The sequence below is a fragment of the Panthera tigris genome, chromosome B1 (assembly GCF_018350195.1).
Source record: "Panthera tigris isolate Pti1 chromosome B1, P.tigris_Pti1_mat1.1, whole genome shotgun sequence".
NCBI classification, from domain to species: Eukaryota; Metazoa; Chordata; class Mammalia; order Carnivora; family Felidae; genus Panthera; species Panthera tigris.
The window spans coordinates 163,886,982-163,911,916 of NC_056663.1; the positions used below are offsets into that span (position 1 = coordinate 163,886,982).

The 24,935-nt window shown below is 41.2% G+C and overlaps 1 protein-coding gene across 4 annotated transcripts in view; it reads left to right on the forward strand.

Annotated features, from left to right (window-relative positions):
• The window catches only part of TXK (TXK tyrosine kinase), a 61,391-nt gene extending 41,088 nt beyond the window's left edge, over positions 1-20,303 (forward strand). For all 4 annotated transcript variants that reach the window (XM_042984579.1, XM_042984580.1, XM_007075905.3 and 1 more), the window contains 7 exons: positions 3,635-3,709; positions 6,606-6,777; positions 9,607-9,823; positions 12,403-12,467; positions 14,934-15,052; positions 16,561-16,718; positions 19,473-20,303. In XM_042984579.1, the coding sequence (XP_042840513.1) occupies positions 3,635-3,709; positions 6,606-6,777; positions 9,607-9,823; positions 12,403-12,467; positions 14,934-15,052; positions 16,561-16,718; positions 19,473-19,541 (875 nt within the window). In that variant the 3' untranslated portion in view covers positions 19,542-20,303. The remainder of the gene's footprint in view (positions 1-3,634; positions 3,710-6,605; positions 6,778-9,606; positions 9,824-12,402; positions 12,468-14,933; positions 15,053-16,560; positions 16,719-19,472) is intronic.
• The last annotated feature ends 4,632 nt before the right edge of the window (positions 20,304-24,935 follow it).

Consider the following 24,935-nt stretch of genomic DNA (forward strand, 5'->3'; position numbering starts at 1 on the left):
AAAGATACTAAGGTAGCTCAGGATGTGCTGACATGAGAAGATGTTAGTGATAAGTTGTTTAGTAAAGAGAAAAAAAGTGCAAAGCAGTATATGAGAATATAGTGCTGCTTTTGTAACAAAAGATTTAAAAATATGTAGGCATAGAAAAAGTCTGTTAAATTTTATGTAATAATTTTTAAACTAACAAGATTATAACAGACTACGAACTTAATGCTTACCTCTGGGGAATGACACTGGGGGTAAGGGAAGCTTTGATTTTCTGCCGTATAGATTGCTTTAAGGTTTGGTATTTTTGTTTGCATGGACATAAATTATTCTTATAATGTATAAAATACCACACAGATCATCTTTAAAAGATCAAGCGAAACATCAAGAAAAGCAAAACTTACAACTATGGCTGCTGCTTATTAGAGAGAAAAGAAAGTAAAAAAGATATAAGAAAACAAGAAAAGAAGGATGATAAGAGGAAAGCCCTGGGAACGCAGAAATAGCTGGCATTTACTGAAGACTTAATTTGGACCCGACCCTGTTCTGAGTGCTTTCATGTATATTTATTTATTTAATCTTCAGAACAACCCTATGAAGTAGGTTCTGTTAGTATCTCGATCTTACAGATGAGGAAACGGAGGATGAGTTGTACTCAAGATTGCATAGTTAATAATTGTGCTGAGATTTGAACTCAAAAAAATCTTTGAAACAGTTGGAACCATCGAACCCCCTGGCTCCACAGTCTGCACTAAATGACTGCTGTATCCTCCAGAAAGAGACGAACCATACCATTGGAGGGTACTTTGGAGGGCCAGTTTCAGAAAAGGCTGTGAATCAGAGCCCATGACTATCCTGTCTACTTGTTGACTTCTGGTCAGTTTGGTTCGTGACAATCCGTCTCTTTGCCAGAAGCAGGGACAATGCCACGAGAGTGACAGACTTCTTTCTGTCAAAGAGAGAGACTATCATTAAACCACTGGTAGTAAATCACAGAATAAAAATGTTTAGCAAATAAGCATCTTGAAATTAGAGGGAAGTGTTAGGATCGCAAAGAAATTCCTCATTATGTTCCTTATTTGGACAATGTGTTATAGAGTCCCAGCTTGATGAGGCTCTAAACTCAATTAGGTCTTCAAAGTCACTGGTTAATATCCTTTCCAGCTTTCTCTTCAAACTTCTACCATTCTCCTCTAGACTCCTTCTCCAATATTATCCACTGCCCTGTCAGCAAATCCCTAGCTGTCCACTTCACTAAGAAAACTGAAGCCAGCAGACAGGAGCTCCCTCAGGCTTACCCTCCTCCCCTCACTCCCTCCAGGAGTGGTCGGGACAAGCCTGTGCCCCTGTTCCCTCCATTCCTCTCCTGCTGGGACCAACCACCATCTCCCCTTCCTTTCTCTCCTGTATCTCTTACATTTCCTCTGAACTTCTCCCTTTAGACTGGAAACGTGCTTAAGGCTTTATTATTCAAAAAGCAAAAAACCCAAAGCCCTCCCTTGGTCCTTTCTTCTTCTTTTAGACATTACTCTTCTAAGTCATGCTTTTTGGAAAAATATGTCCACATCTACCGTCTCCACTTGCTCATTTCCATTTGCTATTTTTTTTTTTTTTGAGAGAGAGAGATTGAGAAAGAGAGAGAGAGTGCAAGAGTGTGAGCAGGGGAGGGGCCGAAGGCAGAGGGAGAGAGACAATGTGAAGCGGGCTCCACACCCAGGGTGAAGTCCCACGTGGGGCTCAATCTCATGACCAGAGATCATGACCTGAGCCGAAATCAAGAGTTGGACGCTCAACAGACTGAGCCACCCAGGTGCCCCTCCATTTGCTTTTTAAACACGTGCAATGTAGCTTCTGCTTCCATTGCCCTATGTTTTACCAGTGATCCCCATATTGACCTATAGGGTGATGCTTTTTAGTTCTTGTATTTTCAAGCCCTCTCTGCTATATTTGGCAGTGTCACCCCTTGAAACTCCCTACTTCCCAGATACTTTGACCCTGCGCTTTCTTGTTCTTGAGCTCAGATATTCCTTATGGGTCTTCCCAATGAGTCTTAATTCTACTCTTCTTTAAACATTGGTGTCTGCAGGGATCTGTCCCCAATCACTTCTCTTCTCACCCTAGACATTTACCTTCGCAGAATTCTTCTGCCTGGTAGTCCCAGGTACTTGCAATCCCACAGGCCCTGAACTTCAGTGATGAGATGGAACTCTTCATCTTAATCACTGCTTTCCCTCCAAACCTTCTCCCCTTCCTGTTTTCTGTCTCAGATGATGCTGTCATCATTCTGTCCGTTACAGGGGCTGGAAACATAGGAGTCTCAAGAGATGCTTGCATTCTCCTTGATAGATAGCTCTTTCTCCTCCTCCTCCTCCTCCCCTTCCTTCTCCTTCTCCTCCTTCTCTTTCTTCTCAGTCATTAGAAAACTTGTTTTATTGAAGTGTGGTTGCCATACAATAGTATATTCGATTATGTAATGTAGTGATTGAACATTTGTATAAATAACAAAGTGATCACCACAATAAATCTAGCTACCGTCTGTCTTTGAGATCGACCTAGAAGAGTGTCTTGCACATGGTAGGGACTGAGTGATACTTCTTTCTGTTCTTATACTGGCCAAGTTTGTTTCTTTTAGCCTTTGCACGTGCTGTTCCATCTGCCTGGAATGTTTTTCCTCCTAATCTTTGTAAGATGGTTCCTTGTCAATGAATGTCAGCATAGCTGCCATCTTGTCGGAAGGGCCTTCCGTGAGCACCCATTCGATAGAAGCTCTATTGCAGGTACTCTGCGTGTACTCATCTTCTGCTTTCTCTTGTGTGTGCATGCATTTGTTTATTTTCTCTTCCCCCGCTACAGTGTAGGCTCTGTGGGAGCAAAGAACATCACTGTCTTAGTCACTGCTGTCTCCTACCAGTTAGTTAATGGTTGGTGCAAAGCAGGCCCCAAAGAAATATTAGTGAAAGAAATAAATAATTAATGCTTGTTGAACTAAATGAAATTGATGGTACAGAATACTACACACGGACCCAATCAGAAGAAGTCTCATTTACTCTACCATTTTTTTTTAGAAAAAAACAATTCTTGAAAAGTAGGGTTGGGAAATGGGTCCACTTCAATACTACTGGTGGTTGAATGAATTAGTGCATTTTTTTTTTATACATGCTTTGATCAAGAAGTCACATTTTCAGGAATTTATTCTAAGACGATAATTTGAGAGGTACGTAAAAATTTATGTTCAAAACATACAGCGTCTTTTACAATAGTGAAATTTTAGAAATAACTTTAAGCTCTGTTTATAGTTATTAATATATATCAATGATATATTGAGTGCAAAAAGCTTATAGCAAAACATTCACTTTTCTGTGAAACATTGGGTGCGTATATGCTTTCAAATACAAATTTGGAGGTTTTTGCAAAGGTGCTCACCAGAATGATAATGATGTATCTCTGGTATATCATGTATAATGTGTGTCCAAATATTATTTTATGAAAATGGGGAAAATAAACAAATAGATCGATGTAAAATACTGTTTTCTTTTTTATTTTGGCCTAATTTATTTGAAGAATGGCACTGTCTTCTACTATATTTGCTTTCTTTTTTTCTTTTATATTAGTAACTAGACTTGAAATACTGATTCCTCTTCCTCCCCAGGTCTCATGACCCGTCTCCGCTACCCGGTTGGACTGATGGGCAGCTGTTTGCCAGCCACAGCGGGTTTCAGCTATGGTAATGTATGCACGTGGACTCAAGTGCAGCCTCAAATCTGGGAAAGAATCTCCCCCAAGTTCCCTCGGCGTTCTTTAAATTCTTAGCTTTTCTGAGATACCTAGATAGGTTTCTTCTCAAAGTTGGAATCCTCCTTCTGAGATAGTGAAGTATATGCATCTCCTAAGAGCAACTTGAACTTTGGCAAGAACCATTTTGATTTTACTTCAAATTTCACTGTACATTAGCCGGCGCTCTTTTGGTACATTAGAATTCTTTTTATTTGGGTGTTTGAGTTATTGCTCTCTGGGTACAAGCGTGGCTGGGAAATGACTGCTCCCCAAGAGAACCTGCTAAAAAGACCTGCTAAATGTCTCCTCTTCCCCTTTTAAAAATAGAACTTGTAGAAAGTTTGATTCGAACCATTTTCTAGCAAATGAGTATTTGCAAATCTGTTGAGAATAAATAAGAGCCAACGAATTCTGTTTTGTAATTTGGTGACCCTTTGTTCCCTTACATTCCTCTCATTAGTGTGAATCAGAATGTACTGAGAAACCGGCAAGATAATTATATCACATAACGGGTAACCAGGACCCAGGGTCTCTATTTTAATTGGGATGGGAGAGTGATTTCAGGGCATTAGGGATGCCTAGGTTATTCTCTGTCCCTAAATGCAATGTACATAAAAGTTCTGTGCCATTAGCAATTTATTTAAGTTAAGCATTAAGTTAAGTTTTAATTTTTAAAAAATAAACTTCTCAATTTTTTTTTTAACATATAGAACAGTGCACAAACTCATAACTCTATAGCTCACTTAGCTTTGCCTGGTTTTGATTACTTTATCTAAATGGAATAAGACACCATACACAATAATACACAATACCGTGTATTGTGTCTGGCTTCTTCCTCTTCACCCATGGTGTTGGGTGTGGTTGGCTCATCTCCGTGGTGGTGTGGTATGACATTGCGTGACTATACCACAGTGGATTTACCCATCCTTCTTTAGAGGACCATTTGGCTTGTAACCAATTTTTACCACATAAATAATATCATTATGAACATTCTTGCATGTCTTTTGATGAGGTTCAGTACTCATGTAAGCTCCACCAATGTTGGATATATACTTAAGAGTGGAATTACTGGGTCATAGAGCGTGTACCCATTCAGATTTAGTTAGTTTTCCAAACAGCTTATACCAAACTACACTTCAATCAATAGCGTATGGGAGTTCCAGGTGCTCCACACCTTTGCCCTTGCTAATGTTTAGTCATTCCTGTGGATTCTTTTCTTTGGTTTTCACGTTAGCCAATCTGGCATGTGTAGTAATCATATTTCATTGTGGTTTAAATTTGCATTTCCCTGATGACTAATTATTTTGATCAATTTAGTGGCCATTTGGGTATACCCTTTTGTGAGAGCATACTCTATTCAAGTTTTTTAACTCTTAGAAATATAATTATCTGCCTTTTTCTGATTTTTTTTTTCATATTCTGAATACGAATTCCTTACTGGTTACGCATTTTAGAAATATCTTCTCCCAATATGTGGCTTTCCTTTTCACTCTCTTTTAAAAAAATTTTTGAATACTTATTTATTTTTAAGAGAGAGAGGGGCAGGGGCAGAGGCAGAGAGAGAGAGGGAGACACAGAATCCGAAGTTGGCTCCAGGCTCTGAGCTGTCAGCACAGAGCCGATGAGGGGCTTGAGCTCAGGAACTGAGAGATCATGACCTGAGCTGAAGTTGGATGCTCAACTGACTGAGACACCCAGGTGCCCCATTCCTTTTCACTCTCTTAATGGGGTGTATTTGGTAGAATTTTTACGAAGTGTAATTTGTCAATATTTTCCTTTATGGTTATATTATGTTGAATAAATTCTTGCCAATATCAAGGTCATAAGTATATTCTCCCATGTTGCTTTTATTTATTTATTAAAAAAAAATTTTTTTTCTCATGTTACTTTTAAAACACCTGCTATCCGGAGGGAGAGCACTTTGCAAAGTTGGCCTTTACAACTCTTTAAACTGCATTATTCTAGAGCTCCAGCAGATGGCGGTGTTGCAATATAAAAGGAGATACTAAAATGGATTGTCAAGAGGGTTATTTTATTTTTATTTTTCGTTAATTGATAACGAAATTTGTGTGTGTGTGTTTTCTTCACTTTATTTTTTTAAAATTTTTTGAGATTATTTTTATTTATTTTTTTAAATATAATTTATTGTCAAATTGGCTTACATATAACACCCAGTGCTCATCCCAAGTGCCCTCCTCAATGCCCACCACCCATAAGAGGGTTAATTTAAAAACAGTTCTTTTTTCTTCATTTAGTTCTATGGAAGTCAAATATACCATACCACAAATTTCACTTCAAACATAGATACATGTGAGTTAGAATCCTAAACATTGGACTTATTAGATGAATGTTAGACTTTTTCCTAAGAAGAAAACACCAAGGCAGAAAAGCCCTTTGGGGGTGGGAGTGGGCAGAGGAACAACAGAAGGAGGTGAAATGGGGGGTATCGGGTGGGGGGGACCAAATGTTGTGCCTCACAAGTTTACTCAGCAGGACAAAACCAGATGGGGACATACATATTTTAGGGCCCAGGTGTAGTTTTGGTAGGTTTGTTTTAGAAAGGCAAAGTGTTGCATTTCATCCTGCGTCCCTCTGGAAAGAGAACGTATGTTTTGATATCCATAATTCCTCTCTAAGTAAGTCAAGTTTATATCTTTAAGCTCGAATTCTGGAATTACACATGAAAACCACAGTGAGGGTATTAAAAATGTTTACTGTTCTGTTCCACTCATTTATAACATTTTTAGCCTCTTTGTAAAAGAATAGAATAGGTCTAGATAATTCCTAAATCGTTTCCAGCTCTAAAAATTTACCCTACTTGTAACATGGATGTTTTACTTTTCTAGAAAAGTGGGAGATAGATCCCGCTGAGTTGGCGTTTGTGAAGGAGATTGGAAGCGGTCAGTTTGGGGTAGTCCATTTAGGGCAATGGCGAGCACACATCCAGGTAGCTATCAAGGCCATCAGCGAAGGCTCCATGTCTGAAGAGGACTTCATCGAAGAGGCTAAAGTGATGACGTAAGTATAAGCAACACCCAGATCAATTTCATGCAACATTCTGGTGTTATGGAAAGAACACGGAGTTTGGAGCAGTTACACCTGGATTTGTGTCACAACTCTGCCCAAGCTAGTTGTGTGACCTGAGAAAATTATTTGATCTCTGTGTGACCTGAGTGAGTTATTTCACCTTTCCGAGCCTCAGTTTCTTCACCTGTAAAACGGGGATAACAATACCTTCGTTACTGCATCAACATGTGAATTAAGTGAGATAATCCATGAAAGTGACAAGTCTTTACAGGACTTTCTTTTTTGCTTTTCCTGGAAGCAAAAATGTTGATTTTGTCTAAATGGTAATATAAGGGTAAAGTATTTGCTTTCAGAGAATTTAAGAATCCTGAGCTCTAACAGAAGTGACTCTTTGTGGCCCACTGGACACTGTTCCTGACTTCTGTGATTTCTCAGATCAGCATTTTGACTTAGTTGAATATGTGTCTTACGTCTGTAATCTGAGTTGGATCAGGACAAGCTGATAATTTGGTATAAATAAAGTATTTGTTCAACAATGGGGAGTAGCATTGTGGTGAAAAATGAAAACCCCAGATGGTGTCACCTCGATTCTGTTCTCCAAAGCAATTATGTTCTGTTCTAAACTTGCAGACCTCAATGGAAAACAAACAAACAAAGAAACCAGAATCGATAACTGGACCCATTCTCCTTTAAAGACGGAGCAATGCTGTCTCTTGGGGCTCTCAACCCATACCCCAAGTGTCCTATCGAAATATTCTTCCCATCCACTTATAGTAAAATTAATTTCAGGAGAAGTTATATTAAACACATTTTCCAGTTATAGCAGCTTCCCAAAGATGATTTCGTGCCCCTAGATTATCCCAGGCAGCTATCTGTCTGGAATGTGTTCCCTGATACCATTGGCATCAGACCCTAGTTTTCCTGTATCTAAAGGAGAGACAAAACATTATATTCCTCTGTGTTGATTAGATAGGTGTGATAAGAAAAGAAAGACTGGGAGACATGTGGTTCAGAGGAAGTCGAAGCCTATACTGGAATTCCTAGGAAATGAAAGAATTAGAGATGTCCAATGTCACGTTGAGAGGATTCTTGAAAGGTTCAAGCCCTACTGGGCATTTGGGGTTCAGGTTGCTGGGGAAGATGTTTTGAAGACAGTGGAAGATCCATGGAGTGGGGGAAATAACGATAGCTCCAGGAAGTTTACAGAGGCAGGAATGAAGCTAAGGGCTTATTTTTAAGTCAGTTCAGGTGAACACAATGTACTGTTGGGTTTGAACAGTCGGTTTTTTCCTGATGTTTTGAAAGTGAGGCAGAAAAATTTCCTTCTAACATCCTGTTGCAAATACAGTCATCTTTTAAAAAGTACATACTGACATGCATTGAGCTCTGTGAAGCATACACATCTTGGTAATATAGTAGTACCTCCTTTTTGTAAGTGTGTAGTTTAAATGTCACCTCCTCCAGGATGTCTCCCCTGCCATTTTGATTGGCTTTCTACTGTATCACCTGTGTTAGTTCATCAATGTATTTGTCACTGCTCCAGTGATCTTGCTAAACAAACATAGCGTAATGTTTCAATTCTCAGATGTTTGTCTGTGGGTATCAGTGTGGTGGTTTTCTCATGGCAAGTCAATATTCCATTTTAAGAACGACTTTCCCGCCATTATTCTGCATACGTGTAAATTGCATCCCTTAACTGAAAGTATGCTTTATGAATTAGAAAGATAAATCAGACAAAATATACGTATTTAAGATACATATCTACAGATGAAAATCATGTATAGATTCTCTGAATGCCTTTTTTCTACTGACTGGAAGTGTTTTTGCATGCTACTTATATGGTAAGATGTCAATCACTCACATACATTATTTTAAGGTAAATAATCCTCCCGAGTCATTGATTTTATTTTACCTCTATAAATGAAAAGAGGTAACATTTCAAGTTATTTCTGAGTGACAGAGAAATTGGCTTGTTACACATCTTCTAAAATTATAAACATTAACTTGAATATTATTTTCCACGATTGAATGCTACATACTCCAGAAGAAACAGTAAACTTTTGAAGTTTAGATGACTAAAGAATTCTGTATTTTATTTTATTTTTTCTGTATGTATTTTAATAGGTAACTTTCAAGGGTGTGTGTGTGTGTGTGTGTGTGTGTGTGTGGTGACTGGATTGCTGAACACAGAGAAGGGTTTCATGTTGGTAGGTATTTTTCAGTTTCCAACTTTGTCTGAAATTTTTTTTTTAAATGCCTTTATTCTTTATCATTTAATTTTCTTTTTTCTTTCTTTCTTTCTTTCTTTCTTTCTTTCTTTCTTTCTTTCTTTTCCTTCCTTCCTTCCTTCCTTCCTTTCTTTCTTTCCCTTTCTTTCTTTCTTTCTTTTCTTTCTTTTCTTTCTTTTCTTTCTTAAATGCATCAATCACTGTTTCCTCCCTTCTGTCTGTATGGAAATTTTGCCTGAGCAGCCGCAGTTAGAAAAGTTGAAACCTCAGGAACAGGAACTCTTGGGAAGACCTGAGCAAGGAAAAGTAGCAACGAGGAGACAAGGGGCTTACAGGATGGAAAGCAGGAAAAAAAAACGCTATGGGAGCACGTAATACTCTGTAGGAACTTGGGCAGTACCGCTTGAACTCCTGACCCCACTTATCCAGCGCGCACGGTGGAAAGGAAACTTCCACGTTCTCTGGGGCTGGGTTTTTCGCGTATCTCGTTGTTGACAATAATGCAGAGTTGGTACATTTCACCAACGGAGTCTAAGCGCTTCGAATCGCGGAAACGAATCCGCTCACGGGCGCGTGTGCTCTTCCTCATCAGGAAATTATCGCACTCAAGGCTGGTCCAGCTGTACGGAGTGTGCGTTCAGCAGAAGCCCCTCTACATCGTGACGGAGTTCATGGAGAACGGCTGCCTGCTGAGCTATCTCCGAGAGAGGAGGGGAGCGCTGCGGAAGGAAATGCTGCTGAGCATGTGCCAGGATGTCTGTGAGGGAATGGAGTATCTGGAGAGGAGCCGCTTTATTCATCGGGATTTAGTAAGCACCCCGCAAACTCGCTGATGTTTTACGTGTTGCCTTTCGGAAGATCAGGACGCTTGAGGACTTTCAATATTTAATTTTACTTATTTATCTTTAAATGTGTATTTATTTATTTTGAGAGAGAGAGAGAGAGAGAGAACGTTAGTGGGGGGGGGGGCAGAGAGAGAGAGGGAGAGAGAGAATCCCAAGTAGCCCCCGCACTGTCAGCACAAAGAGCCCTGAAGGGCTTGAACCCATGAACCCTGAGATCATGACCTGAGCCTGAAATCAAAAGTTGGATGCTTAACCAACTGAGCCACCCAGGTGCCCCAAGTACTTTGAATATTTTCAGTAAAATACCTTTGGCTTCATTTCTAAATGCTTTCCTATTGATGTAATTCTCTGGGACATGTGGCTTTCTTTTTAATTACTCATTAATGCTGCAGCCAAGTAAGGTGTTACTCTAAATATGCCTGGAACTAATGAACTACCACACTGATCAACCAACCAAAGCGAATTTACTTTTCTTTCCTGTCGCCTTCCCTGTCTTCTTCCATTGCTTCCACTTTTCTTCCTTTAACCAATGATCAAATACGGATTGAATGGCAGTATATGCCAGGCCCGCGGCCGGGCACTGGAGAACAGCCAGGGATGAAACTGCCCCCATGTGGAGGTGCTTTGGTTGTCACAGTATCGCAGTGGCATTGCCGGCACGACTGAGGAGGACGAGAAATGCCAAATCATTCTGTTCTGTGATACTCGGAACATTATGTCCTAAAAAAACAAGCAAACAAAAAATTAAAGCTTGTCTTGCCCCAAATGCTAATGGCTCTGCTTTCCTGCCTTGCTACCTTGCCTCGAAAAACATTTTGTATCCCCTCCATATTTATTCATGATGTTCACACTATTCCTTCTCTGCCTTTCCATGTCTCATTTCTAAGTCCAAAAATTAACCCCAACGAGAACTTGAGAATCTGTGAGATGTCACTGGTATCATCACCGAGGGGGTCATCCTGTACTTCCTCCCATGACCAGGGGGACTTTATTGTCTATCATTCAGGCTAGAGCATTCTGGGGAGAGAAAGGAGGCATAATTTCATTGGCCTTAGCACACTTATTGCTGGATTTACAGGTGACGAAGAATTCTCATGGCATTTAATATTTACCACTTCCTATAATAGTTAATTGTTCACATTGTTTACACAACTATTAGACTCTAAATTCCCTGATATCAATGCCTAGACTTCTGAGCTGTGTGATAAGAACACAGATTACAGAGCAGTTTTCTCAGATTTAGCTGTGCCTTAGAATCACCTGGGAACTTCTAAAACATCACGATACCCAGGCCATGCCCCAGACCAATTAAGTCAGACTCTCTGGGGGTAGAATCTAGCCATAAATATTTTTTGAAAATTTCCCTGGTGAGCTCAGTGCGTAGCCAAGATTCACAACCAGTGCTCTAGAGCTAGACTGCCTGGGTTAATATCTCACCTTTGTTTCTTACTAGCTGTGTGAGATTGGGCAAACTCATTAACTAGTACAGTGGTATTAATTATAGCAGCTTCCTCCTATGGGCTTGTTGGGGGAATTACATGCATTAATATGTGTAGGCCCTTACACCTGCTCCTGGCATAGAGCGAGCTCAGCAATGCTAACTATTGCTATTCCAGAGCTACATTATCATTCTGTATCCCTCATGGCACATTTCCCCATCTTCAGTACGTAGTAGCTATCGAGCAAATTTTGGAATGGATGGATATGGCATGAATTCCACCTAGCTTACTTTCCTAGTCTCTGCAGGTTGGTCTTTTCTGACAGGGATTAGAATTCAAAACTCAGTCACTCTGTTTGTTCCAAAGTGGATTCTCTCAGGTCCTCCTGTCCTTGGTTTCTTCCTTGATTGCTTTCTTTTGTGTTCTATTCCACTTACCTTCATGCCAGTTAAAATGTATCAGTTAACCAGGAGTCTTTTCCCTGTCAAGGGCTTGCCTTGTGGTTTGGCTTTGAGATCCTTGCTAGTATTTGTGAAACTCTTCCAAATTGACTCCTCCTAGCTTGCCATTTTTAGTTCCTTGCCTTTGTTTTTGGACTAACTGACCCACATGGGAGCTTAGAAGAGAGAAAAAAAAGATCAAACAGTTATTGATTTACATGAGGCTAAATACCAAATCAGTGATTTTCTTTGACTAAGCTCTCTGAAAATGGATTATTTTGGCATCAAATACATTGTCTCTGCATTATTTAAAAATACACATTAATTTTAATGCCAGGATTCATAGTTTAACATCTCTTTGATTTAGTCTTCCCATTTATCAAAGATACTTCTTGCGAATAATTAAAAACTTTTAGAAGAAAAGGTATTAAAATTTCTTTTTCTTTTTCTTTTTGTTATTTCTTTGAAGCGTCATTACAATCCATCACGTAAGGGCAGATATATTGAGTCATATGTGGCATTGACAGGTGTCACCATAAAAATAAAATGGCTGCTCATACAGGAAAGTAGTGTGGGGGTCCAAATAAACTAAGAAAAAGGAGAGTAGAAACTCTTGAAAGAAAAAAACTATCTTCAAACTTGGATTCCTTTCTTCTTTTTATAGGCAGCAAGGAATTGTTTGGTCAGTGCTGCAAGTATAGTAAAAATATCAGACTTTGGAATGACGAGGTACGTAATATATATATATATATATTTTGTTTGTTTGTTTACTCATACGAGGGAATCTTATATCTGTCTACTGACAAACTGAAAATGTTAATAGCATTTTTTTTTTTCCTGTGAGGAAAGTATTGATGTGGTTGTTAGGCCTGTTGCCCTGCTTTGAATTTTAGGACATAAACCAATTTTAGCTGTGAGTTAAATGGATATTTTGGACTATTTTGATATTTTTTCAGGTTATTTTCAGGCATATCTTAAAATGTATAATATTTCTCAATCTACTCATCATCATAAAAAGGTTAAAAAAAAGCTTTTCTGATACATGTATATTTCTGAAAGAGAAAAAGAATAAATTTGTTTAGCTCTGATTTTTCTGTGTCCTCATCATGCATTTCTTTTTGTTGTTGTTGTTAGTTTATTTATTTTTCCAGAGACACAGCAGGGGAGGGACAGAGGGAGAGAGAGAATCCCAAGCAGGCTCTGCACTGTCAGCACAGAGCCTGATGTGGGCTTGAACTCATGAACTCTGAGATCATGACCTGCGCCGAAATCAAGAGCCAGGTGCTTAACCCATTGAGCCACCCAGGCACCCTCATCATGTATTTCTATTATCCAATGTAGTAGTTGACTTTAAGACTGCGAGTCAAATGTAGAAAATCTAACCTTATTTTCTACAACTCAATGCAATTTATATTTTGAGCCCCCTTTCCTTCAGGTTGCTAAAAACTTAATTCCTGTGAATTCAGGATTTCTCTCTGATTCCAAGGTCAAATTCAAATTCTGTATGTTTCATGGGGCCATATATTGGAGAGGACATGTCTGCTCCTTGTTATCCATTGGCACTGGTGTCCTTGCAGCCACTGTCCTCCTGCTTTGTCCTTGGCTGAACATCTGCACAGGTGGCTGTCGATTCATCCCAAATTTCTGTCTGCAAGATGCTGTCATACTGGAATTCACCATGATTAGAAAACCCCCTGGAGCTATCTATCCAAGGCCCTATTTACCTAAGCACATCCACAGCTCTTTATTTTCTGGAATCTTTTTGCTTTTCCTGGGGCTTGACCTGGGGAAGAGGCCCAGGCTCTGTTTTGCTGTTGAATCCCACCAACCTATTGTGGGAAGTGGGGCCTTTTTCTCATGCAATGTGATCGAGGCAGCCCTTGTAGGGTGAGGGTACAGGACCCTGTCTCTGCTTCCCCCTAATGTCTAATACGCCTTCCCTTTCCCTTTATTCTCTCCCACCTCCCAGCTGCAGGGGTCTTTTTCTGGAGGGATGGGTGGTGGTGGTGAGATACCACTCTTATTTATGGGCCATTCTCCCAAATATTTTGTTAACAACTCAGTCCTTCTCCTTCTCCAGAATGCTTAGAACTTTGACACTCCAAAGCTATGAAAAATGGCTCTTTCCCTTTTGTTTTCTATTACCCACTCTTTCCCTTAGTGGAATGACCTCTGGCTCAAGAAAGCACTTAAAGGTGGGCTGAAGTAGGGTATGTGGGGAAAAAAAGAGAGTGCGAGGAAGCAGTAATAAATAATTCAAAAATACTATGCTGCCCACTCTGGGGGCTACACAGCACGACCTAGTTATCATCTCTTCTCTCCACGTTCCCATAGTTGGATGCTCCTGCCTACAATTCTCAAAAAAAAAGAGAAGTTTAATATTTTTGTAGTTTTTAAAAGGAGGTGATAGTTATTATTGATTTCATATAGGGCCATTTTAATGCACTGGCAATTTTTTACAACAAATGTATTATATTCAATATTTTTATTTTCCCCCTCTTCTGCCTCACAAAACATCTATGCATGAGGAAAGAAAATAAGGCACCTAACCTTGAATTTGTTCTTTGCTCTCTCTCTCTCTCTCTCTCTCTCTCTATATATATATATATATATATATTATTTTTTAATGTTTATTTACTTTTTGAGAGAGAGAGAGAGAGAGAGCATGAGCAGAGGAGGGGCAGAGAGAGAGAGGGAGACACAGAATCTGAAGCAGGCTTCAGGCTCTGAGCTGTCAGCACAGAGCCGGATGCGGGGCTCGAACCCAGAAACCATGAGATCATGACCTGAGCTGAAGTCGGACACTTAGCCAACTGAGTCACCCAGGCGCCCCTATTTGTTACTTTTCATTTTATAACTTTGGTTATTAGAGCATCAGCATGCTCCTTTGCAGAATTAAGAGTTTGTCGTAACTAAGGTAGTCAGTGGGCTACCAATTCCAATCGATTTTGAAGAATTGCTCTGGTTTTCTGAAACCCAAATAAACAGAATTGAGGCTTGGTTTGGGGAGGAATCACTGTATAGGATACTTTCCCACTTTGGTAAACAAGAGAAGGTATGCGGAACATTTCTGGTGTAAAATGCTTTCTCTTTTAGAACTCGAAGTAGACTAAGGGGGGTTAAACTAAACTGAACTTGGAGGTATTTAGCACAAGGTGTTTTGGACCTAATAACCTTTGGATCTAATAACCTTAGGTACGTTTTGGATGATGAGTATATCAGTTCTTCTGGGGCCAAGTTCCCCGTCAAGTGGTCCCCTCCTGAAGTTTTCCACTTCAACAAGTACAGCAGCAAATCTGACGTCTGGTCGTTTGGTGAGTAAATTTGATATTCTTTTGATGGTGGCTGATTTAATACAAGGCCAGTCTTTTTTAAGGTTTGATTTTTTAATATGATGTGGCATTTGAAAAAGGTCTTTTTGCAACTGTGCTTCTATCTTAGGTGTTCTAAACACATCCAGGCTGTCTTTGGCAACTTGTGTCATGCACCTTCTTACAGAAGTCTACTTTTGGATCTTTTCCTTTCCCATTGAGCACTTGCTGTAAAACTATAACAAAGAGTCTACTGATCTAGAAAACAAACTCAGCCAACTTTCCTACACCACAGAGACTTGCAAGGAAAAGGAATCTTAAGGTGTCCCTGAATTTTGAGTGTAACTGATACACTTCATTGTCTGACTACGAAGCAACTCCACCTCATTTATTCCATTACCTTCAAACTTGGTGGAATTTAGATGTTGGCCTCCTTGGGAACTGTCACCTGGAGTTTATATTGTGTAACGTTCTTCACTGAGGAGGAGACACTGTAGACCGTGTCCAGTAGAGTTTGTTCTTCAAGTTGGTTTTCAAAAAGTGGCAATAAATGTGCAATAAGCTATTCTCTTTAGCCCAGACCTCTCCCGATAGCTTCTTGGGTTTGGAAAGACATCTGAACCCTCAGAAGGGTGTGAATTTTATTGTCCACGTAAGGTTAAGCTTGTATCATTGATCTCTTTAGCTGTCCACTGCCTTGTGGTCATCTTGGCAGGTGACATTTTAAGCTCTACGGGAGAGCAGTTAAGTTGTGAGATTCATGGATAGAAACACAAGGACCTCATCAAGTGGCTGCAGAACAGTTAGAATTTCTGAGCTTTACCTGACCACTTGTCTCTACTTCCCACTGGACAGTGAGCTTCTTGAGCACACGGACTGGTCTCGTTCTTAGAATCTTATGGCTCTAGCAGACTCCTGGCCCCTAATCAATGCACAATACATATTCTTAGAATAAGTGAATAATTAAATGAAGTCCAGATGAGAGCACTGAAGGAGTTTCACTGATCAATCAATCAATCGGTGATTATAGAATATCTGCTTAGGTACCAAGCCCCTGCTAGATATTCCGCCCTACCCAGCAGCCTCATCTTTCAGTGGGAAGAGGGGAACGTGCGCCATCTACTGGTCGGGAAACTCTTGGCCTTAGCAGGCAGCAGAGGCTCCCACAATTCTGTCATTTTCCATGGAATGGCAGAGGGAATGGCAGAATGTTGATTTCAGGGTGTGAAGACATGAGCAATACTTAGAAACAAAAGTGCTGGCAGCACTTGCTTTCACTAGGGAGGCAAGTCAAGACCAACGGGAAAGAAAGGCATTGTTTTTACTTGGAATGTTTTCAAATGATAAGCCTGTTCGAAAACTCCAGTACACATAGTCTGATTCCTAGACAGAACCGTTCTCATTCTGGATGATTATAATTCAGAGGCTGGAAGAGGAAAAGGAGGCCTTGTGGTTGGAAACAGTTCTTGCCGTTTCAAGTAACCTCTTGTTTACGTGCATTTTATGTGTAGGAGTTTTGATGTGGGAAGTTTTTACAGAAGGAAAAATGCCTTTTGAAAATAAGTCAAATTTGCAAGTTGTGGAAGCCATTTCTAAAGGCTTCAGGCTGTACCGTCCTCAACTGGCACCAATGTCCATATATGAAGTCATGTACAGCTGCTGGCATGAGGTGAGTGTCCCCTGCTTTCCTACGAAGTTGGCATTCCCAGCATCTGAGAACAGACCTGAGTGTCACAAGCGTTACCTGAGGACTCCAGCATGGCAGGAAGAGGGGTTGTTTCCTGATAATGATCCCTAAGAGCCAGAAGTACTATTTCTTTTTTTTTAAATTAAAAAAATTTTTAACGTTTCTGTACTTTTTGAGAGAGAGAGCAATAGAGAGCACACAAGCAGGAGAGGGGCAGAGAGACAGAGGGAGACACAGAATCCGAACTGTCAGCACACAGCCCGATGCGGGGCCATGAGATCATGACCTGAGCTGAAGTCGGACGCTTAACCGACTGAGCCACCCAGGCGCCCCCAGGAGTACTATTTCTATGTGAAGCTGCCACCATAAGATCGTTAGTCCATTTTGTTTTTATTTATTATTATTATTTTTTAATTATTTTTAATGTTTATTTTTGAGAGAGAGAGAGACAGAGCATGAGTGAGGGAAGGGCAGAGAGAGGAAGAAACAGAACTTGAAGCAGGCTCCAGGCTCTGAGCTGTCAGTACAGAGCCCAACACAGGGCTCGAACCCACGAACTGCAAGATCATGACCTGAGCTGAAGTCAGACGCTTAACCAACTAAGTCACCCAGGGGCCCCGAGTTCATTTGTTTTTAGCAACAGTCTTTCCTCTGGAGAATTCAGTGCATTTTTCAAGTCTTACTTTTCTCAGATTGGCTCCTGCAGAAGCTCTCGGTGCTACTAGAACTTAAGCGATGAGGTGTTTTACTCCTTTAAGAACTGGTGGGTGGAAACGGAGAGTGAATCAGGTTTGGTAAATTTCCACATTGAAAGAGAAGGAGGGTGTTTTTATTTACTTCAGTCTCCTGCAATTTGTCTTGTTTTCCCCAGGCTAATGGGTTTCAGCTCTTTTTTGGGCACTCAAGACTCCTGATAGATTAAGCCAGAATAGGAATCAAGACAGAAAGTGTGTCAGAAACTTCGAGTCAGGAAATTCTCTCTGGGGGGGTGGGGGTCCAGGTTTTCTTTTTCTTGAAATGCTGAGCTTAAAAATAAAACCAGGCATATTCTATCTTTTCTGGGCACAGACTCAACACACCTCTCTCCTTCATATCAGACTCCTCTGTGATTTTTGACAGCTTTCTGTCTCCAGCTGACAGTGTTAGTCAAGAAAAACCGCAGCTAAATGAGGAGTTTTTCTCCTGGCTGAGAAACCATGATGACTGAAAAACTCAGTATTTCAAGAGTGATGTTGTTCACATTCCAGAGATGTATTAGTTTTATAAAGATCCTTGGTGTATGAAAATATTATGCATATGATGAGCTGCTCTGGAAGGAATCTTGAAAAACATCGGAAAATGTTAAATGAGCTATTAGTAGCCAATGGCTGCCTTAAGAGCTTCTCTGCAATAACAATGTAAATAGCTCAGAAACCTATATCGTATGTGGAACAATATACAGGTACATGGCATAAAATATAACTCTTATTGAGATTTTATTTATCGGTGGAGAGGAAAAAGGAGAGTAAATCCGAGGCTGGCAGGAGGACCCCGTAAGTGATGTCAGTTTCAAATTGTAGTCAGAACATTGATTAAAACAACGTTTTTAGTTATGCTGATTTACTTGTTTGCAAAAGGTGATTTACACACAACTCTTTAAGGTGGTCTAAATACCACCTTAGGTCCCTTTAAATTCAAATTTAAGTGCTTAGGTCCTAAGTGCTTAGGTCCCTTTAAATTCAAATATGATTATGTTTGTACTGATACACACACACTGATACACACATAACTGTTTCATAGGCTCTTCTACCTGCAGAACGTCAGCCTCCTCAAAAAACTCCACAAATTATTCCTGGAATCTCCAGGAGGACTTGAACGTGTGCTTATGTATCCTTCTGCTTGACCCTTTTTATCGATGCCATGTGTTTATAAACCAGTAAGAGTGGGGGCTCCCCATGAACCCAGTTGGCAGCGATCTTGGTGAGAATGTAGCTACTGTGAGTAGTTCTATTTCCCATGGATTTCAAAGATGCCAACAGGGTCATCTTTTCTACCCTCGTGGAGCCAAAGCCAAACCACATCCCCTGGTGAAATAGGAAAAATGTTCCAGACCTTGTCTCCATGACCGTGGATTTTGTTGACTGAGCCTTAAGACTGCACAGTCTAGGCCCCAGGACCTGCAAAGTCCTTTATGAAAACATGGCTTGTGCTTTCTGACTGAAATCTTTCCTTCTACAGGGGACCAAATGTAGTAAATAACTGGGGCAGAGTGTAACAGCCTGGTACTCTGGATGCCCATTCTCTCCCAGCCCTTGTTTTTACCCCGTGCACATCATGTCACCCGAAAAGATCTCTAGGGCAGTGCTGTCCAGTGGGACTTTCTGTGATGGTGGAAATGTGTTATGTCTGCCCTCTCCAATATGGTACCCACACCTGGCTCTTGAAAAATTGGAAAGTGGCTAGTGTGACTGAGAATTGAATTCCAAAATATATTTAATTTTAATTAATTTAAATTTAAATAGCCACCTGTGGCTGGTGTCTGCAGCTCAGGCTATTTTATTTTTGCAGCCCTCTACTCTTATATTTTCACACTCATGCTTCATTCAACTACCAGTCTTGTCCTTTGCATCAGCCACGGTGTCATTCTCTTCCATTCGTGGAGAACCAGCCTAGATCCAGGTCCCTGCCAGCCCGTTCCAGAGCCGGTATCTGAGTGAATTCTACGCTGAGCTGACCATCTTTATTTCCCTTTTCCAGAAACCCAAAGGCCGCCCGACGTTCACTGAGTTGCTGCAGGTTCTCACAGAGATTGCGGAGACCTGGTGACACGAATGGGAGGCCAACCCAGAGGATCATCTTGCAAAATTATCACAAAAGGAAATCCTGTTCGGGGTCACTGATGATGAACACCTTCCTTTAGAGTTGCTGACTGTTGGAAACAGTGCAAAGATCACAGGCTTTTCAAACTTTAAAATTTAAAAATACTCTGACAGTCATATTTTCTACAGGGATGTCTTTGAAAGGGACTTTCCGACTCTCATTTTTCTGTGTTGTTCTCCGTGTCCCATACGTGAAGAGGGGGAAAATGCTCCATAGCGGTCTTCATAGTGGCTGCTCTTCCTGAGAAGAGCCCTGGGAGCCCCTGAGAGTGAAAAACTCTGCCAACTCATGGAATAAAGGAGCCTCCCCTGCAGAATTCAACCCTTTTGAGCTGGACGGACCTTTGTGGAAGATGCACCTTTACAAGACACATGAATGTGAACATTCTTAAACTGTCTTTTATAATCTCTCCTATGTTATTTAAGGACTTGGTTTTGCACATACCTGATTATTTTGGAGACAGTTCCTTGTATTCCAGTTTTAAACACTGTGAAGGCAAAGTTCTTTGAACAGGTCCCGGTGACATTTCTGTTTCCAGTAATATCCATTGTCAGGGTCAGTTGAGAACTTGAATTTGAATTCTGCAGTTTCACGCTTTGTCCATGTGAAACTGGACGACTTAAGAAGCCTCCTTTTAAAACGGGTAATGCTGAGTGATGGGTACTGAGGAGGGCACCTTTTGGGATGAGCACTGGGTGTTGTATGGAAACCAATTTGACAATAAATTTCATATATTGAAAAAAAAATAAAATACAACGGGTAATAGATCTATTTTCTTTTCCCTACAGTGTCAAAGAATGCTTATTGCACAGTTGGGTAAAGAAAAGTGACACATTTTGAAGATTTCATATCTTTTCCGAGTTAAATTCTCAAACAATTTCTTTTGTGTATAGTTGACATTATATTCGTTTCAGGTAGACAGCATAGTGATTCAATGTCTCTGTATGTTATGCTGTGCTCAGCACAAGTGCGGCTGCCATCTGTCACCATACATTGTTATTACCATATCACTGACAATATTTCATATGCTCCGCCTTTTATTCCTGTGACTTATTTATTCTACAACTGGAAGCCTGTATCTCCCACCCCCACCCCCGCTCTCCAGCAACCATCCATTTGTTCTCTGTATTTATAGGGCTTCTGTAAGAAACCTCATTTTGTCATAGGAAATTCCTCCAGTACCTCTCTAGAAGACAGCTTGCTTTTCTCCTAAGAACAAGAGGAGGCAAACACTAGAGAGCCAAGCGTCACCTCCAACTCCCATTATTTCTGAAGCCCGGGGTTTTAGATTCAAGATAAAAATAACCACGGTCATAATTAAATCTTAATTCCTCGGGTGCTGTTCGTAGGAATGATTGGAAATGTGTCTTGATCATTGCGAGCGGTTCAGAATTAGCGTAGGAAGAAGGGTGTGGCAGAAGGCACACGTGTTGTCATCGTGAGGTTTCGCGCTGGGAGTCTGTCGTCTGATATCGCCCTACCCTGCGTCGTGGTTCTGCGTTAGGATTCCCAGTAGATTGTAAGTTGCCGTGTGGCAGCAGTTGTGACTTTTAAGTCCTAGTTCCCTGTTCCAAGAATGATGTATTTGAGTGTCAGTGGTACTTGGTCCGTGCACTGAAATGATGAGCATCCAACGCGAGAATGGCCAACTTTGGTAATTCAAGTGGTGGTCTCGGAAATACTTGTGTGAGATCCCCTGGTGTTTCTGAGACTATCAGACCCTTTTTCCTCATGATCTGGGAGGCGAGACAGGGCTCCCACTGCTGAGATCTTAGGTCAAATAAGATAACGCAGACGTTACGTGCAAGAGGGCGCGAGACTATCAAACCAGCAAAAGCCAAGGCCGGGGGCAAGATTAATGTTATGGCAACAGAACAGGACATCCAAATGCTGAAGAGTTAGGATTGACCACAGGGCATCCCGCCGTCACGATCACTGCGATGCAGGGAGACGGAGTTCAGAGACGGAGTGAGTCCAGAGAGGAGTCCTTCCTGGAGGTGTGATGGCAGCCACCAGCTCTCCTATGAGCAATCATTGGTGGTGGTAGGCAAGCTCTATTCCTTTTAACACTTCATCAGAGCGTGAGATACTCAGAAACAGAAGTAACTGGAGATAACACGTATGTAACTGAGGTGCCAGATAATGGGTGAATTTGGAATGTCTTTTTGTTTTTAATGTTTATTCACTTTTGAGAAAGGGAGAGACAGTGGGTGAGCAGGGGAGGGGCAGGCAGAGAGGGAGACACAGAATCCGAGGCAGGCTCCAGGCTCCGAGCTGGCAGCACAGAGCCCGATGTGGGCCTGGAACTCGCCAACCATGAGATCGTGACCTGAGCCAAAGTGGGAGGCTTAACCAACTGAGCCACCCAGCTGCCCTGAATTTGGAATGTTTTTAGACAGAGATTCATCGTTCTTTGTCTAGCAAAAGAAAAAATTTCTTAAAAAAAAAAAAAGAAAGAAAAAATTTCTTTAAAGAAGTCACAGAACTTCTCTTAGAAGGGAACCCTGTTTTGTAAACAATGGTAGTATTTGTTCTTGTGAGGAGTTCTCTGTGGATAGCTTAGTTTGGGGTGAGACAGCGCAACAAACAACTCTGCATAACAAATGAACAGGCAGGTTAGGGCTTGGTCGCCGAGGAGAGCCCTAAACAAGAAAAGACAGGAGCTCAAAGGAGCGAGGGAAGCTCTGAAACAGACGGAATCTGCAGGCCAAGCGCAAAATATGTTCAGTGTAAATACTCATCGGGCAAGAGTAGCCAAAGGGCTTTTTTTGTTTGCTTTAGTAAACTTTTTACTGAAGTACAATACATGGTTGTCCTATTGTGTGGGTAACATGCTCCACCCACAATCAAACTCACAGGACCCGATAGCATTTCATTCAGCACTATGTCTGCTCAGTTTTTAAGATGGATTAAGGGCAGGGAAGAGCATGCGCAGCCCTTCTGTTTCTTTTGTTCTTTTTTTAAGCTTATTTATTTTTGAGAGAGAGAGAGAGAGAGAGACATGCAGAGCATGAGCAGGGGAGGGGCAGAGAGAGAGAGAGACACAGAATCCGAAGCAGGCTCCAGGCTCTGAGCTGTCAGCACAGAGCCCGATGTGGGGCTTGAACTCCTGAACAGTGAGATCATGACGCTTAACTGACTGAGCCACCCAGGTGCCCCACAGCCCTTCTGTTTCAAGGGGGGGCCTATCAACTGCTTGTGTGCATAGATGCTTGGGTCCCTCCTCACCCACCTAGAGAGTGTGTATGATTGCTGGTGATAAGGCCATGGTGTGTGGAGTTTGTCCTTAGGCAAAGAAGGTTCTATCTCGGTTTCCCATCTGTCATGTAGGCCTACAATTCTCAGGTTTCCCAGCCCACGTGCTTTCTCACAGAGCAGAGATTTTCGCAGCATACAAAACACATGTCTGGCCCTGGGACCCAACATTCCAAATGTATCTTGGGACATATTGAAGGCACTGTGCCATTCATTTGCCATCCAAGTGCTGGGAGAACGCAAACCTAAAATCCAGACAGATCTAGGTCTGGGATAAAAAGAGTACAGGTCTGCTGTTAACACCTTGTTCACATACATAAGGTGCACAAGTCATGTGTACATAGCTTAGTTTTCATAAAGTGAATATATCCGTGTAACTAGCACTCAGATGAAGAAATGGTACATTCCAGAATTTCAGAATCCATTCTCATTCCCTATTCGAGTCATTCATCCAGCAGTAATCAATATCCTGATTTCCAACACCGTGGATTGGTAGGGGCTTTCCGGAATTTTATGTAAATGGAATCCTGTGATATGTACTCTCTTGTGCCTGGCTTCTTCCACTCAATATGTTCATTTGCCCCATCCATGTTGTGTGTAGTTGTGTTTCATCAATTCGTATTTCTGTATAGTCTCCCACTGTATAATTATACTGCTGATTATTTGTTCTACTCTTGATGGACTTTTGGGTTGTTTCCAGTTTGGCTCTTAGGGTCGGTGCTGCTATGAACATTATCCTACATGTCTTACGGTAAAAATATGTATGTGTATCTGTTCTGTGGATGCCTAAGGGTGGAGTTGCAGGACCAACAAGTATGTGTATGTTCAGCTTTTGGAAATAGTGCCAAGCAGCGTTCTAAATGCACATTACCAAGGACACAACCAGCCGCTGTGTATGAACGTTCTAGTCGCTTCACACCCTCAACGGTATTTGGAGTTGTCTTTCTCATTACAACGGCCAAAGGATTTGTATGGGCAAGGACGTCTCCTCTTAACTTTTGTTTGTTGAGCCGCAGTAATCTCAGCCCCCTACTCTTTGTGGTCAGCATAGCAGGATGCCCTGTGCACAGCCGAAAGTAAATAGTATTTGAGAGGCTGGAAGTGATTTGGGGTGATACAAAAGGATAATATTAGAGATGAAATGCAGAGAAGGGGAATTTGATAGAAGCAAGAACTTGTATCTGGAGATATTTTGAAAGATCTGGGTGTCTCACCATGTGTGGGATGAATACGTACACACACACACACACACACACACACACACATTTCTTTCCAGGGAGTGGGGGTCTTATTAAATGGAAGTCCATGATTTGATGAGAAATTTCACAGGTTTGTCTAAATAAGTTTGGGTGTAGGCATCAGAGCCAGATGCATTGCTTGACCTGGAGAGAAACTGGAAAAAAGAAGGGGAGGAGAGAAGCAGATCAAAGAGCTAGAGGGAGGAGGACATTGCCTGATGGCAGTAAGAGACTTGGGGGAGCAGGAACATTTGTTTTCTTATGTTTGTCCCACCCCTATCCCTATAACCCCAGCTATTCCTTAAAGTCAATTGGCCTCATGAAGGCTGTTTGGATTTTAGTGTGTGTGTGTGTGTGTGTGTGTGTGTGTGTGTGTGTGTATTTCGCATGGTGCAGGGCAGGGACCATATGGAACATGCCTGGGAAGAAGAAACTGGGAGGCAGAAGAAACTCTAAGCATATAAGCCTGCAGAGAATTTGTCTAAATCTTGGGAAAGACTTTGGTTGTGTACAGTTGTACAACAGCTACACTGAGGATTTAACTTGGTTTTGAAGATAAAAAGAACCTCCCCTAACATCTGGGCTACAGACATGTGACTTCATAGCAATCTGGGTAACTGGCAGAATCAAGGAGTTCTTCTCTGGTTGATAGCTGCGTTAGCGGAAAAATCCAATATAAATGGTATGGGAAACAGAAGGGAATGTGTAACAGAAGAGTATCAGCCAGTGACACAATGGAAGAAGGAAAGTACGGACCAGGGCGGAGCCATGTCCCTGAGCCACGCCCAGAGAAGAACTGGATGTTAAACAGAGGACCTCATAACACACACACATGTTCACACATAGC